This window comes from Lonchura striata, chromosome 26, assembly GCF_050655825.1.
Source record: "Lonchura striata isolate lonStrDom1 chromosome 26, ASM5065582v1, whole genome shotgun sequence".
Classification (NCBI taxonomy): Eukaryota; Metazoa; Chordata; class Aves; order Passeriformes; family Estrildidae; genus Lonchura; species Lonchura striata.
This window is the reverse complement of record NC_140728.1, coordinates 7,201,348-7,215,800: the sequence shown is the minus strand read 5'-3', so window position 1 is coordinate 7,215,800 and position 14,453 is coordinate 7,201,348. Positions and strand designations below refer to the sequence as shown.

The 14,453-nt window shown below is 50.1% G+C and overlaps 1 protein-coding gene across 3 annotated transcripts in view; it reads left to right on the top strand.

Annotated features, from left to right (window-relative positions):
* DENND2C (DENN domain containing 2C) overlaps positions 1-14,453 on the top strand; it is a 29,014-nt gene that overhangs the window by 4,257 nt on the left and 10,304 nt on the right. For all 3 annotated transcript variants that reach the window (XM_021535293.3, XM_085561378.1, XM_085561377.1), the window contains exons 2-8: positions 2,259-3,189; positions 4,641-4,789; positions 5,322-5,434; positions 5,791-5,958; positions 8,624-8,720; positions 9,383-9,427; positions 11,913-12,094. In XM_021535293.3, the coding sequence (XP_021390968.3) occupies positions 2,259-3,189; positions 4,641-4,789; positions 5,322-5,434; positions 5,791-5,958; positions 8,624-8,720; positions 9,383-9,427; positions 11,913-12,094 (1,685 nt within the window). The remainder of the gene's footprint in view (positions 1-2,258; positions 3,190-4,640; positions 4,790-5,321; positions 5,435-5,790; positions 5,959-8,623; positions 8,721-9,382; positions 9,428-11,912; positions 12,095-14,453) is intronic.

Sequence of the window (14,453 nt, the reverse complement as noted above, 5' to 3'; positions counted from 1 at the left end):
GGAGCTGCAGCAGCTGAGTGGCCCAGCAGAGGGAAGCTGCTTTCCTGTCTGCTAATCAGGGCTGTGCAGACAGGGATTGAGGAAGGATGGCTCTGCTCTGGCTCAGGATGTTTTGGCAACAATGCCTATTTATAGGAGAGGGCAGGGGCCCCTTGCTGCTGTGGGAAGAGGGTCTCCAGTGGCTACGGAAGCACTGAGGACAGGCTGGAATGCTGATGAGGGACAGAGGGCTGATGATGGAGCAAATATCCCCAGCTCAGGGCTTACCCAGATTGTCCAAGTTTATCCCCTTCACTGCTGAGTGGCAGAGTCACCAGCAGCTGTCTGGGACAATGGGTTGAGCAATTCCAGCCTGCAGGAACCCACGCTGTGGAGGCAGGGAGCTGCTTCCCACAGCAACTGTGCTCCTTTGGCAGAGGGGGAGAGTACAGCACAACCCAGGCTTGGTGCCATGTGTGCCCAAACCATCCCTGAACTGCCTGGGAGCCCTGGCATGTCCTTGACCGGTGAGCTTTCTCACTAATGCTGTCAAGTACATCTGCCAAGGCCAGTGTTTTGCTTTTAACTGCACTGCAGATGCCTCTGCCAAGCAGATCAGCAGCTCCAGGGATAACCCTGAGCCCTGGGATTTGAGGTGTGGTCCCAGCAGTGGGCAGGGTGCGGGTCTGCTGTGGTGGGGCCTCTCCACACCCAGCCTGGAGAGTGGGACATGACCCCTTGCCAGGCAGGTTTAAGCTCCCGTGGCTCCCAGCGTGGTTTGCTGCCCATCCCTGGCTCTGCCCACTCTGCCAGGCTGTGGTGACTCAGTGCTGGCCGGGTGTGGTGGCAGTGGCTGTGGAGGACATGTGCCCAGGGTGGCAGTGGCAGCTCCCTGGCTCTGTCAGCTGGAGCCTGAGCACAGGTTCGGTGAGACTGGACCCTGGTCCCACCTGGAGCAGGTCTGGCTGTTTTCTGCAGGGATCCTCTGCTTTTGTGCATGTGTGGAATTCTGCTGTTTCCCTGCCTTTTGCAGGGAGACTGCTTGGTGCCAGGGGAATGGTACCAGGGCCAGTGTGGCCCCTGGCCTGAGCTGAGCACTTGTCTCCTGCGGCAAATGGAGGTTGTTAAATACAGCTGGAGGGTTGGAACTTCTGCAATGGGATAATTGCCCAGAGAAAGGGAGGAAGAAGGCTTGTTAGAGCCTATGGGCTGCTGTCTTCTGTCCAGGATGAGTTTTCACCTGTGCTGGCATATCTGGGAATATTGGGATGCCTTGTGAGCTACACATAGAGCCAAAGGGCTCCAAGGCTGAGGATTCCATACATGAGATGTCTGTATTGAGGCCATGCTGGACCTGCAGGTGCTGGCTCTGTACAGCCACTCCAGTTCTCCCTGGTGATTTCACCTGCATTCCTTGCTGGGTTATCTGGAGGAAGTGTGCTGTATCCCCTGGATTACATGTGTAGGAAGTCTCAAAGAGCACAGCTCCTGCAGGCTCTGCTTGGCTAGGAGAAGCCAGAGTGTTTCTTTAGTATTCCTTCTCTGCTGATCTAAACACGGGGTGATTTTTCACGTGAAGATGAGAACTCACCTGTTTCTTCTGCCTTTTGAAACTTCTCCTGGCTGCAAGCTACAGTCTGGGCATCACTGCCCTCCAGTCTCTTGGAAGGCAAATTTAGGTCAGGTGCTGACAAACAGAGCACCAGGCAGGTTTTCACTTACGCTGTGGAGCAAGAGAACACTTCTGGGAGGAGGATGCACTGCCAGAGTCAGGCTCTTCCCCAGCCACCACAGCTCTTCTGGTCCTGTGTGAAGCAGCAGCTCCTCTCTGGAAAGACAAATGTGGTTTCTTTTTTCTAGAGCTGCCCTGGTGCCTCGTGTGCTGCTGTGTCTCTGCTGAGTGGGGAGCTCAGGTGCCACAGGGATTTATCTCTACTGCCTGAGCATCAGGAGGAGCTGCACTCCTGCAGAAGGGCTGGCTGAGATCCACGCTGCTGTGTTCCTCTGCCATTAAATAATTTCCTTGAGTTTGCATGCCTGGGATCCCTCAGAGTGTTTTGTGCCTGCTGTGTTTGTTTTTTAGGCCGGTGAAGCCCCAGCTCCCTTTGGATGTGTGCACAAACAGCCCCTGTGGGGAGCGAGCTCTGGAAGCCTGTCCCGAGCACGTGTTGGGTGTGATTTGGGGAGGAATGTTCCACAGCAGCTGCCAGGGAGCAGCTGGGACTTTGGGGTGGGGGCATGGCTGGGGTGCCACTGATGGCTCTCGTTTTTGCCCGCAGGTCGGAGCTGCCAGCCCGGACTCTGTGGCACCGCGGGGCACTTGGGAGCGTGGTGCCAGCTTGGATGTGTGCAGCACACAGGAGGACGTGGCCAGGGCTGGCCATGGGCTGTGTGTGAGCCCTCTGGCCCTGCCATGCACCCCGCGGGGGCTGGGGACAGCAGCTTCTCCCGTGTGGCCGTGCAGGGCCAGACCCTGTCCCGCAGCCACTGCCGCAACATCAAGCAGAAGATCTCCCAGTGGGAGGGCAGGGCACGGGGCTGTCCCAGCAAGGACAGGCAGCAGCCTAAGGACTTCGGAGTAAAGTATGATCCCAGCTGTAATGCACTACCCAAAGTGAAGGCAGAATGCACAGAGAACGGCAGAAGGGCTCGGTCCAAAGATCCAAAGAGCCTGGGGTTGGATTTCAGGGAAGATGCACGGAGCTGCTGGCAGACTGGGGGCTGTGGTGGCCCAGCTTCCCGAGCCAAGGAGAAAGGAGAGGGGCAAACAGGCTTCCCAGCCCCAGGGGTGACACTGCCCCCAGGGAACTTCTATACCTCACAAGCTCTGTGGAGGAGAGCAGATCCCTCCCTGCCTGGCAGAACCTCTCCTGTTCCTGGGGACCTCCAGAGGAAGCAAGGCAGCTCTGGCTCCACAGAAAGAGAACTGCAAATCAAAGGAGTGGATACTCTCTGCAGGGCAGAGAGGAGCTTGAGAAACATTTACTCTGAGGTTGAGGGGCAAGAGGAGGAGGCGGCGGCTCCTGATCCACCACCCAAACCCCGCAGGACTTTCCGCTACCTGGAAGAGAAGGGTGCTGGTGGTGGCAGAGATGCCAGTGCCACCAGGGAAGCTCCCCTGCAAAAGCAGTGTGGAAGGGACTTGGTGTCATCTTCCAACAGCCCTGAGAAGAAAATAGCCAGCAGGAGGATCAGAGGGAGAGCCCAGAGGTACATAATCCATCTCTCATGTCTAAAACATTTCCTTAAATCACTTTCTAGATGGGTTTAAGCAGCTTGTTTGGCATGATGTCCTCATGGAGGTGCTACTAGTGATGATGCCTCTTTTCATGGGGAAAGGATGTTCCTGGGTGAAAGTATCCCGCTTTTGCTGCTGACAGCCTTGCAAAGAAGGCTCCAGGTTCCAAACAGAAGTCAGCCCACACCTTAGAACAGAGTGGAGTGGCAGTATGCTAGCCCCAGGAAGAGACCTGCCTGCTGCTTGCCCTCAGCTGCAATTTGGGGGTGGCAGAGTAGCTTTTTCCTGGGGCACTGTGGCTGCTGAGCGTTTGGCTTTTCTGGGAGTGAAAGTTTCTCTTGCTACTTAAGGCTGGAGGCTGTGGATACTGCTCTTGCAGTAGGTTTGGCTGGTTTTCCCTCTTTCCCATACCCTTCTGAGGTGGCTTGATGCAGATCCTGCTCAGAGCTGAGCTGCCTGTGCTAGACTGATGTGCAGAGTACCAGCAGAGATGTGGCCTGAGGCTCTGAAACCTTCCACTGTGGCAAAGTGGGCAGCAACAACCCAATTTTTATGATGATGATGGGCTAAATCCCTGTCAGCTCTTCTGTGGCCTCAGTGCCCAAATTTCAAAATAGTGGCCAAGTGGATGGAAATGCCAACCCACAAAGGCATGAGCACCTTGAGCATGAGTAGGAAAGGCCAATAGGAAGCAGTGCCCTGGTTCTGAGCTGCTGCAAGTCTGCAAAACATGGTTTGGGTTCTTGCCTTTGACAGGATGGTCTGGCCATGCCTGCTTGGAGTGTTCTTGGCCATGGAGCCTCCAGCTCCCTTTCTTACTTATTAAATCTCCCAGAGTAGGTGAGCAGGACTCACTTGGTGTGCTGGCTTTGGCTGGGATAATTTTCTTCTTGGCATCTTGTGTGCTTCTGTGTTTTGGGGTTGTGCTGAAAATACTGGTAACACAGCAGTGTGTGAGCTATGCTCACGCAGAGCTGGGAGGGAACACAGTGGGGACAGATGACCCCAAGGGTGTTCCAGACTCTGTGATGTTGTGCTCAGCAGTAAAAATAGGGGAAGAAGCAGGAAGAGGGGAAATTTGGAGTTTGTGTTCACTGTTACGCATGACGGAGCCCCTGGGTCAAACACTGAGGGAAATAGGGAATGAATCCCTTCTTTTGCTTTCCTTGCTTGTACAGCTTTCCTTTACCTTCCAAACTGTCTTTATCTTGACCCATGCACGTGTTTTCTCTCTTTTACCCTCTGATTCCCACCCCCATCCTATGGGCTGGGAGTGAGGGGCTGAGCTCGACCCTTGGAAACGTGAGCCCAGAGTGGAGCATCCATGTGCTGGATGGTCCCAAGGAGGGCCACACTGTGTTTGGACTGCAGACACCAACTGCAGCAGGTGCCTCTGGAAGAAGTCACACTGGTTTTCCTCTAGGAAATCTTTTGAGTTTGAGGACATCCAGGGCTTCCGCAAGCGGCCGGCGGGCAGTGGCTCCCACAGACCCCGGGAGGAGACAAATGGCACAGCAGGATCCAGGCTGCTCTGCACTCAGTCTGAGGACAACATCTACGAGGACATTATCTGTATGTGCCTCTGCTTCTGGGGGTGCTCTCACCGTGCTTGAGGGTGGCAGTTGTGCTGGGGAGGGAGGAGTGAGGGTGAGGATGCATCGAGGCCCTTTCCGGCTCTGGGGCTTGTAAGGTCTCCCCCATCTGGGGTTCTTTGTTGGTGTTGGTGACACCTGCATGTGAACAGCTTGATTTCAGATGTCATGGGAGGTCACTGGCGTTGGCCTGTGCTAAACTGATTTCTTTATTAGCTCTTGGAATGCTTTGCTCGAGTGTTGCACAGAGATCAGTGTGAACTCTGCCAAAATGAGCTGCTTTGCAATAGAGCTGCTTGCTCTGCAGGGGAAGAAGTGTTTTGTTCTGCCGAGTCCATGTACAGTTTGCCAAGTTGATGGCAGTGGGTCAGAAGGATGGGGTGAGAACCTCATCCAACTTTAAACAAGTCTCTCAGACCCTGTTATTGGCATGCTCTCCCCACTTATACCCCTGGCAAAAATTACAAGGTTTAACCTCCTTTCATAAATCCCCCATCCAATACTTTTTCCAGGTCCTACAAAAGACCATCCTTATGAAGATATCAGAGCACTGCCCTTGCCCCTGTGGAAGGTCCCATCTGTCTGGAAGCTGCCCCCTCCCCGGAGCATCAGCAGGGCTCCCAAGGTAGGGTGGGGGATTAAAGGGTCAGGTGTTTGCAGGATCATTCCCACAAGGGCCCTCCTTTGTGCCCACCCCCAGCCTCACATTCCACACTGCAAGCCATTGGTTTGCCTTATTGTTATATTGCTTTTCATTAATGTAAATACTATATAATGTATAATGAACAGCCACGACAGCTGATTAAGCTGCCAAGGAACAAAAGAGTAGGAAAAAGAGAGATTTGGTGAGATACTTGAGTGAGGAGGTGGGATGGAGAGCTTGGAAGAGGATTTACCAGCTGTAATCTGACTCCTCTGTCTGTGACCTTGGACCAACACTGGATCTCACACTTGACTATCTCTTCTGCTTCTGTTTTCCAGCCTCCCCCAAAACCTGCCTTCCTCAGCCGTAAGTCGCTGGAGCTGAGGCCCTCCCAGACAAGTTTCCAGGGAAAGATGGGGAAGGAGACCTCCCTGCCTGTCACTCTGTCTGAGTGGAAGCTGTTCCGAGCAGTGGAGGCTGCCAGCAGGAGAAAGAACCTGCCCTGGGTGAGATCCAAGTGTGAGACTTCACTTCTTGCCTGGCATTTCAAGCTCTTGCTGCTGTGAGTGGCCACAGAGCTGTGGGCCAGGCAGGTGATTGCTGCTTGGCATTGCTGCTCCAGCCATTCCCTCTCCAAGTGGCAGGGCTGGTGTTTGGGGGTCTGAGTGCCAGTTCTAGCTGGGACAGTGGTGTTTTTGTTGGTCAGGAATCACAGTGGTGTTTTTATGGGTGGACAGAGTGCTCAGTGTTGGCCTGGAGGTCAGGGCTGTGTGTGAACACAAGCCCTTCCTCGTGCTTTGTCACCTAAGCCTTGTTCCCAGTGTTTCCATGGAGTGTTGGTGCTGGATTTGTGCTCTTGGAGAGCTCCTGGGGCAGTTCTGTAATCCTGTGTGGACATGTCCTCTGCTTCCAGTGACTTCCCAGGCTGATCCTTGTGTTCCACTGCAGGGCCTGAGCTGTGGGATAGTTGTGGGGCCCTTGGTTACTTGGAATATTGGCCTGGAGTTCTGGACTGGCACCAGGAACAGCTGTTGCATAGTTTAGGGGTGCAGAGGAACTCTCAGGGATAAGAGCATTTCACAAAGCCTTCATCCAGCTGTCCCTTCTGGCCTCTCCCTCCTGCCTGGCTGTAAAGACAATTATGCTGCTGAGGCCAGAGGGGTGAGGAAGGCTTTTAACCCACCTTCACACAGAGGACTGTTCAGTTTGATGCCTTGGGAAGGTTTCTAGATCCTCCTGTTGGTTACCAGCTCACATCCCTCTGTGACAAAAGGCACCACGTGCTGTAGAAGGGCAGCTGCCACTGTGGTGACACTTTGTGCATGGGACTCAAATTCCAGCTGTGGTAATGAGAAGGATTTCTTTTTGCTGTGGTAAAATCATTTCACTTCAGCAGATCTTTATTTCATCTGAAAATCACGTGTATTTGCTCAGATTGCACAAGACTGAGGTAGAGTTGGGCAGCTGCAAAGGACTTTTCAAACCTTTAAAGTGCTTTGGAGTATCAAGTAACTTCTGTCTGCATTTTTAAACAAACCCTAGGTCTGGAAAATCAGGAAGGAGATGGCAAGATTATAAAAATGCTGTGATGGAGAGTATCTCTCATTTGGAGAGGGAAAATAAAATGTTCTCCAAAAGCAAACCTATTCCAAAAATCTGGTAACAATTTACATGCAGGAAGAGCACTTTACTCTCTTGGCTCATGAGGAATTGAGCCAAGATTGCTTGAGAGGTTAAGAAAAGGACTGGGGTCTTAAAAAGACAAAACCTTTTGCCTAAGAAACACATGGCTGCCTTAAACACACCCAGGGTGGTGACTCAGCTGCACAAAAATCAGGACAGAAATGAAGATCTCCTTGGTAAGGCTGGCTAAAAAGGGAAAGAAGGCAGGTTTGGCAGGAGGAGCACTGCTCTCTGCAGTGGGCTGTTTGTTCCCTGCAGCCTCCTCGTGCTGGGAGGGCTGGCTGAGGCAGAAAATGGGGAGAAATCCATTGGAAAAGGACAGCCTAAGTCTAGATTGCTGATGTGGGGATTAAATGCTTGAGCTGAACAAACAGGTTCTCTTTAATATAGTTCTTTTTATGCTGTATTTGTGATGACAAATGGCTGGGCCTCACCCTCCTGTGTTGAGTTTAATGAATTCTTGAGGCAGGAATGAACTTGACCTGCTCCCTGCATTTAGGGTAAATCCCTTTTGCCATGAAGCGAAAGCCGCCTTTGATGTGGGGAGTCAGGAGCCCCTGGGGCACGGGCAGGTGAGGAGAAAGCACAGAGCAGGCTGTGACAGGGACACAGAAAGTGTCAGGACTTTGGCTTTAGGGCTGTTGTGACCAGTGGAGGGAAGATTGCCAACACAGAGTGTCAAAGTGCTGACCCTTCTTTCGTGTGTGTGGCTTAGTCTGCACTGGGCTGTGCTTTTACCCAACTTTTTTCTTCCACTGGACCAGGTGTGTGGTCCTGCAGCACAGACCCATTGTTCTATCCCACTAGCTGCCTTCATTTGTGCAAAATCACAGAATGGTTTGGGTGGAGAGGCCCTTAAATTCCTCCTCATTCCACCCCCTGCCATGGCCATGGCAGGGCCCACTTCCACTAGAGCAGGGTACTCTGAGTACATCAACCTCTCATTCCAGCAAACAGCTGGGGCAGGACCTGTGCTTGGAGCAGCCTCCCTTGGGCTGTAGGAGACTTGAGCTGACATCAACTACAGCAGCAAACCCCCAAACCAACCCCCAAGCTACAGTGAGAGAGCTCTGCTTTTTCTGGGCTTGGAATGAGTTGGGGTGCTGGGGAGCATGTTCTGAGTCCTCAGTGATGGAGGGTTTGATATGTTCTTTCAAGTGCCTTTGCATAGAAGATGGAGATCTGATGCCAGACAGTTTGTCACTTCTATTTGGGAAGGCAAGTGTGACATTTTTCAGAGTGCTTCTACAGTCTGGTGTCAGCTTGGAGCTGTGCTGACAGGGATCTCTCTCTTGCAGCAGAAATCTGTGCTCATTCTTTATCCACTGAGCTGGGCTAGAAGGGCTCCAGCCTCTGAGCCAGGGTTGCTGCAGGATTTGGGCAGCTTTCCCCAAGTCTTGGATGGTGGCTGTTGGGCTGCTCTCCTGTTGGCACCTGGAGCCTTCTCTGGACCCCCACATTAACCTCTGCTTCTGCTTTGGATTTCAGCTGGTACTAAAAATACAGGAGATCTTTGATTCCAAGCGTGGAAAGAAGAAGGTGAAGCTGCTCAGTCCTGCTGGGAGAGAAGCAGCTCCAGTGAAAGGTACTGGGGTCTCCAGCACCACTGTCTGTGCTCTGAACACCTTGAGTGGCACAATTCCTCTGCCCCTGGCCTGGCACCACCACCTCATGCTGACTCAGCAGTGCAAACCCCACACTTGTGGCTGGGATTGAGCTTTCAGCTCAAGGAACACCTGCCTAACCTAAATTTAACACTGTCACAGGGGAGGGATTCTGAGCCTAGAGAGCTGGGCTGCTGGTTAAAAGTGCTTTTTCAAAAAAGCAGATTAAAGCAAAAATTCTTCAGAAAACCACTTGGCACGAGAACTACCAGTGACTACTGCATTCATTGTCTGTGTGCCTTGTTCTGATTGTGTAGGATCTTTATTTATGATTATCCAGCTCAGGAGCTCTATTAAGCTTTATAGCAGCCTCAACCAACCAGCTGGCTTGTGTTCTCTGCCCATGTTCAGCTGACCTGCAGGTCATTCACTGACACCACTGGCTTGATATCAGCTCTGCTCTTTGCAATTTGCTGTTGTACCACATTTTCCAGCTGCCCTTGGCTGATGCTTTGGGCAGGATTGGTGGGCAGCCCTGAGGGATGTTGATCTGACGAGTCTCACGTTTTCTCTCTTTCCCAACTTTGGGTGTTGCCCATCTTCCTTCTGCATGGCTAATAAGTGAAAACTATGTGTGTTTCAGGTGAAACCAGTGGGAATGAAAGCGATACGGAAAATCAGCCCAAAAGTGAGTGAATCACAGGGGCTGGTCCTCTCCCACAGCACTGCACCTTTGGCTCAGGCCCTGCTGAGATGAGCTGACGTGTGGGGATCTGCTGAGACAGGGCCAGGGAGCCTCTCAGAGCCACATGGCCAAGTCTGGACACAGTTGCTGTGACAAGCCAACCTCTGGTTCTGCCCTGTCCCCTGAGCCCTTGAGATAATGCCATTAATCTGCCAGTCAGCAGAAGCAGAGTAATTTTTGGGTTGGTAGGAGGTTGTTCCTGATCACCTTTGCTGCTGCTTGAGGTTATTTCCCTCCCGATTCCTTCCCTTGGTTCTGTTTTATGTAATGCTGTGAAATGTCCTTTCCTCTGGGGAGAATTCACCTGGGTATTTGTCTTGTTCCAATGCCCTGAGCTGGATCATAGACCCAAACTCTAGACCTGAAACACCTACTTGGTTTTAGCTGGTTAAACAGAAGGATATGGCACAGGGTGCCCAAGAAGCTGTGACTGCCCCTGGATCCCTGGAAATGTCCAAGGCCAGGTTGGACAGGGCTTGGAGCACCCTGGGATGGTGGAAGGTGTCCCTGCCCATGGCAGGGAGTGGTACTGGATGAGCTTTGAGGTCCCTTCAACCCAAACCATTCAAGGATTCTATGAATTCTATGATTTTATTTTAGGTGTTTCATTTTCTTGGAGGGAAACATTCAAAAGGCTTTAACTTGGAACAAAAAGTGAAGTTCCGTTTCTTTATGTTAAGGAGAGTAATGGAGAGTGAAGAATCTCAGCAGAAATAATTGAGTTTTTTTCAGAAAGACTGAGTCACTGCCTGATGGAAGAGTTGTTTGAGAGTGTCTAGAATGTGTCACAGTGGCTGGGCCACAGGAATTCCTGACGTCAGAGGGCCCTGCCTGTGCCTGTGAATCTGTGCTGCCTGTCAGGACAGCCCAGCCTGGGGCTGCCTTGGCCAGGGAGCTGCTGCCTCTGCCTCTCCTGAGTTGGTGTTTGGAGTGGCTCCCTGAGTCTTGGCAGTTCCTGGTGCAGCTGGCCTTCACTCCCTGGTAGCCTCTTGTGCCACTCTGAGATGTGTAAGAACATCAGGGCAGCAGGAGAAATTTCACTGTCTTTCAGGGGGGATTTTCAGAGCTGCAGATTTGCAGGATTCTGGATTTACAGGCCAGTGCTCCCAGTCTGAATTACAGAATCCTGGAATTGTTAAGGTTGGGAAAGACCTCAAGGCCATCAAGTCCAGTCATCAACCCAATACCACCACCATGCTCACCACTAAACCACATCCTCAAGTGCCACATCCACACATTTTTTAAACACCTCCAAGGATGATGAGTCAACCACTGCCCTGGGCAGCTTGCTCCAATGATAACAACCATTCCAGTGAAGAAATTGTCCCTAATATCCAATCTGATCCTCTTCCAGTGGAATCTGCTATTTCCTCTCCTCCTGTCACTTGTTCACTGGGGGAAGATCAGCTCTGTGCATGAGGAGCTGACACAGGTTCATATCCCATGGGGGGAGAATTTGAATGTTGTGGAAATCCACCCATCCCTTTTCCCCCTCTGATGGCACTGCTGAATCCTCTTCTGTGCCCTGTAGGAGTGTGGCAGTGCCAGCCACAGGCTGGTTTGGTTTCGAAGACCACCCTAATTTGTGGGGTGGCTTCGTGTGGTGGAAAAATCTCTCCTCCAACCCGAGCTTCCCAAGAAAGGCTCAGTATTCTTCTGTTGTTGGGTCTCAAGGCAGTTTATTGCAAGTTATCTAAAAGATTTTCTTCTCGGGCTGCTGTGGTTTGCTCACAGCTCAGGCAGAGGCACACACACACCCTGACATCCTCTCTGACCCCGACTGCTTCTTCTCTCCCGCCCAGGGCTGCTGCTGTCTTTTATATGTACATTACGTGTGACATGGTTACAGTTTTCCCCAATGCCTATTACCTATATTAAATGGTGATTTTCTATCTTTTATATGGTACATTACGTGTTACATGTTTGCAGTTTTTCCCAATGCCTATTACCTATATTAAATGGTGAATTTCTATCTTTTATATGGTACATTACGTGTTACATGGTTACAGTTTTCCCCAATGCCTATTACCTATATTAAATGGTGATTTTCTACTCTAAACCAATCTGTGAGTGCCAACATCACCAAGAACATGGAGGTGAGGAAGAAGAAAGAGGGAGGACAGGGCAGGCCCAAATCCCTGCATCTTAAACCCTCTGACCCCCATGTACAAAACCAAAACCCCCCTGTACAGCACTCAAAAATTCTTTCCTTTACTTTGTGACTACTTCTACTCTAATATCTAAACTTTTGTGACTTCTTGTTCTTCCTGCAAGGTTGGTAAATCATTCCATGGCTCAAACCCAAAATCCCAGCTGTTTCCAGCTGCCTGCCAGGGTCTCAAATGCTTCTGACCGGGGCCTGGAACCTCCAAAAATGTCTGAGGGACGTTTTGAGTTCCCACAGTTTGGGATTTATTTCTCTCCCCAGGTCGCCACAGGTGCCTGAGGCGCTCGGCCTCCAAGAGGAACCCACACTACCAGACCTTGGAGAGGGATCTCATTGAGCTCCAGGAGCAGCGGCTGTTCGAGCTCTTCGTGGTGGTGTCCCTGCACAAGAAGGCATCTGAGGTCACCTACACACCACACATCATCCAGCAGTTCCCCAGCAAGGTAGGAGCTGTGTGGGAACCTAATGCTTTTTCTCTTTAAGCTTGGTCATATAAAGTCTTAGAGACAAGCATTATACTTTTGATAGTTTAGCTACTTTAGGTGGCATAAAAGATGCAGGATGACTCTTGTGACAGTGTTGGAAACAAAAAAGTTTTAATAAAAGGCAAAATAAAAAAGCTTTTTACAGATGAAAACCGAGCTAGGGCAAGAGGTTCTTGCTCCTGCTGAAATACTTCACAAAAGTCATTTACTTCTTTGGTTCTCTTCTTTTTCTAGTGAATTGCTTAGGCTGGACATTTTGGCTTCTGTTTAATTAGCTATCTTTAAGTTTGAGGTCAAGTCTCTAAGGTCTTATGAGGTGTCTTTTAACCAAATTGAGGAGAGAAACTTTTGGGCTTTTGTCTTTTTTAAGGAGACAAAGGGGAACTTATTTACTCCGTCAACAAGGGGCACATTCCTACAGGAGCCTGCCCTGGGAGCTGCTCAGCTCTGTTTCCCCTCCTGAACTACTCTGGTCAGGACCTGGGCTTGGAATGTGAGGCACCTTGCTCTGTCACACACCTAATGAGTGGTGTCAGGAGGTTGTTGAATATGTGTCTTGATAATGAGTTTATTGTGTTTTTTGAACTGCTTTTTTCCTACTTAATTCAAATTTTTATTAAGCCATGGGGTATTTGATACCAGCTAAAGGAGACGAAGGAGTGCAGAGCTCTGTCCCAAAGCTGGCAGGAACTTCATCCTGGCAGTCTGTCCCTTACAAACAATGAGTGAAGCACTGATGGTGCTCAGGAACTGGAATCCCAGGGCTTTTATGCTTATATGTACTGTTTTGAGAAAGAATAATAAAAAAATGGCAAAGCTGTTTGTACAAGCCCCCAAAACCAGGAGAGCTGTGGAAGCTGAAGCTAAACCAAATCCTTTGAAATAAGCTGTTCAGCCAAATGGGTGACAAAACCTGTGTGTGACTGAATTATAGCTCAGTGAACTAAGTTGGGAAGCTGAGAGGGAGCCTTGATGTTTCTGTGGTACCAGATTGAGATGAATATTCAGTTGTCAGTGTCTTGATGCCTTCCACTGCAAACAGAACAGAGCAATTCTGGCTATGCCATCAGAAAGCCAGGAATGATTGAGGACTCTGCATTCATCCACACAGAGGAGATGTCAGATCCATTCAGGGAGGTTGTGTGGGAACCCAGCAGATCCCATAGTGTCCCAAAGGATTTGTGTGCAAATAACTCCAAGTGTCTTAAGTGTGTAAATGCCTTGGGTTCACAAGATGAATAAGGAACTACAGCAGAAAGAGTGCACAGTGTTAATTTAATGGGTAAAACTGAACACACCCAAATAAAACTTACTAAAAGTGAGACTTTAGAGTGTTGGGAGGAAGAAAGGAGTGAAGCAGATTTGGCTTTTCCCTGGTGCAGCCTCTCAGTCTGTCCATTGCCTTTGGGAAGGGCACGGCAGGCTTCCCCTTCTGCTCTTTACTGGCTTTTATAAAGGCACTGACACAAAAAAAAATATTTTCAAATTTATTTATCTTCTGCTCAAGGGAAAGTGTTTTGGTGAGTGACTTAGATGGGACAGTGGGTCAGATTGGGTGTCTCCCTTCTAATATTAGCTTTGCTTCCAAGTAATCTGCTGTCACCCTCTGCTTTGGGCAGTGTGCCCAAGGACATCTAAGCTTTTGTACAAGTGTCACTCTGTGAAAATGCTGTTCTGTTTTCCTAACACTTTGTGCTGTCACAGCTTGGGGTACTGGAATAGCCTGGATGTGCTGAGTGCCTAAAATCAACTTCATGCAATAAACTTTCCACTTCTCAGGGGCATTTCCTACTTAAATGTGTAAAATTTCCTTACATTTCTTATGGAACCTCTTATCTAAACACCTTTCTTTTGCCTTTTCTGGGCAGTTTTGGGCATGGAAAATGTCCTGGAGTCCTTGAGGGATTTGATTTGAACCCACGTGTGGTGTGGCTGGAACATATGATTCAGGGTTGCACTTCAGTTATGAGTGATCTGCACATCAAAAGCTGAACACATTCCTGTTCCTAATAGTATTTTCAAGTCTCCTAGAAGTAGAACCAAGGCAGGCTGACCCAGCCATCATTTTGGGGCTCATTTCTACATTTTCCAATAAACCTAGCCATGCTTGTAGATCCTTACTCTGTCCTTACCAAGCTGGGCCATTTTACAAAGGTCCAGTCAGTAGGAAAAATGCAAGAGGGGACTGGGAATCTGCTAATGATCAGAGCATGTTCTCCTCTACCTGTGCATTAGCAATGGGATGGATCAGCCTTTGGAAGTGTCAGGAAGATGCTTTCTGTATTTTAAATGCTGCAGCTATGCACTAACTTCAGTG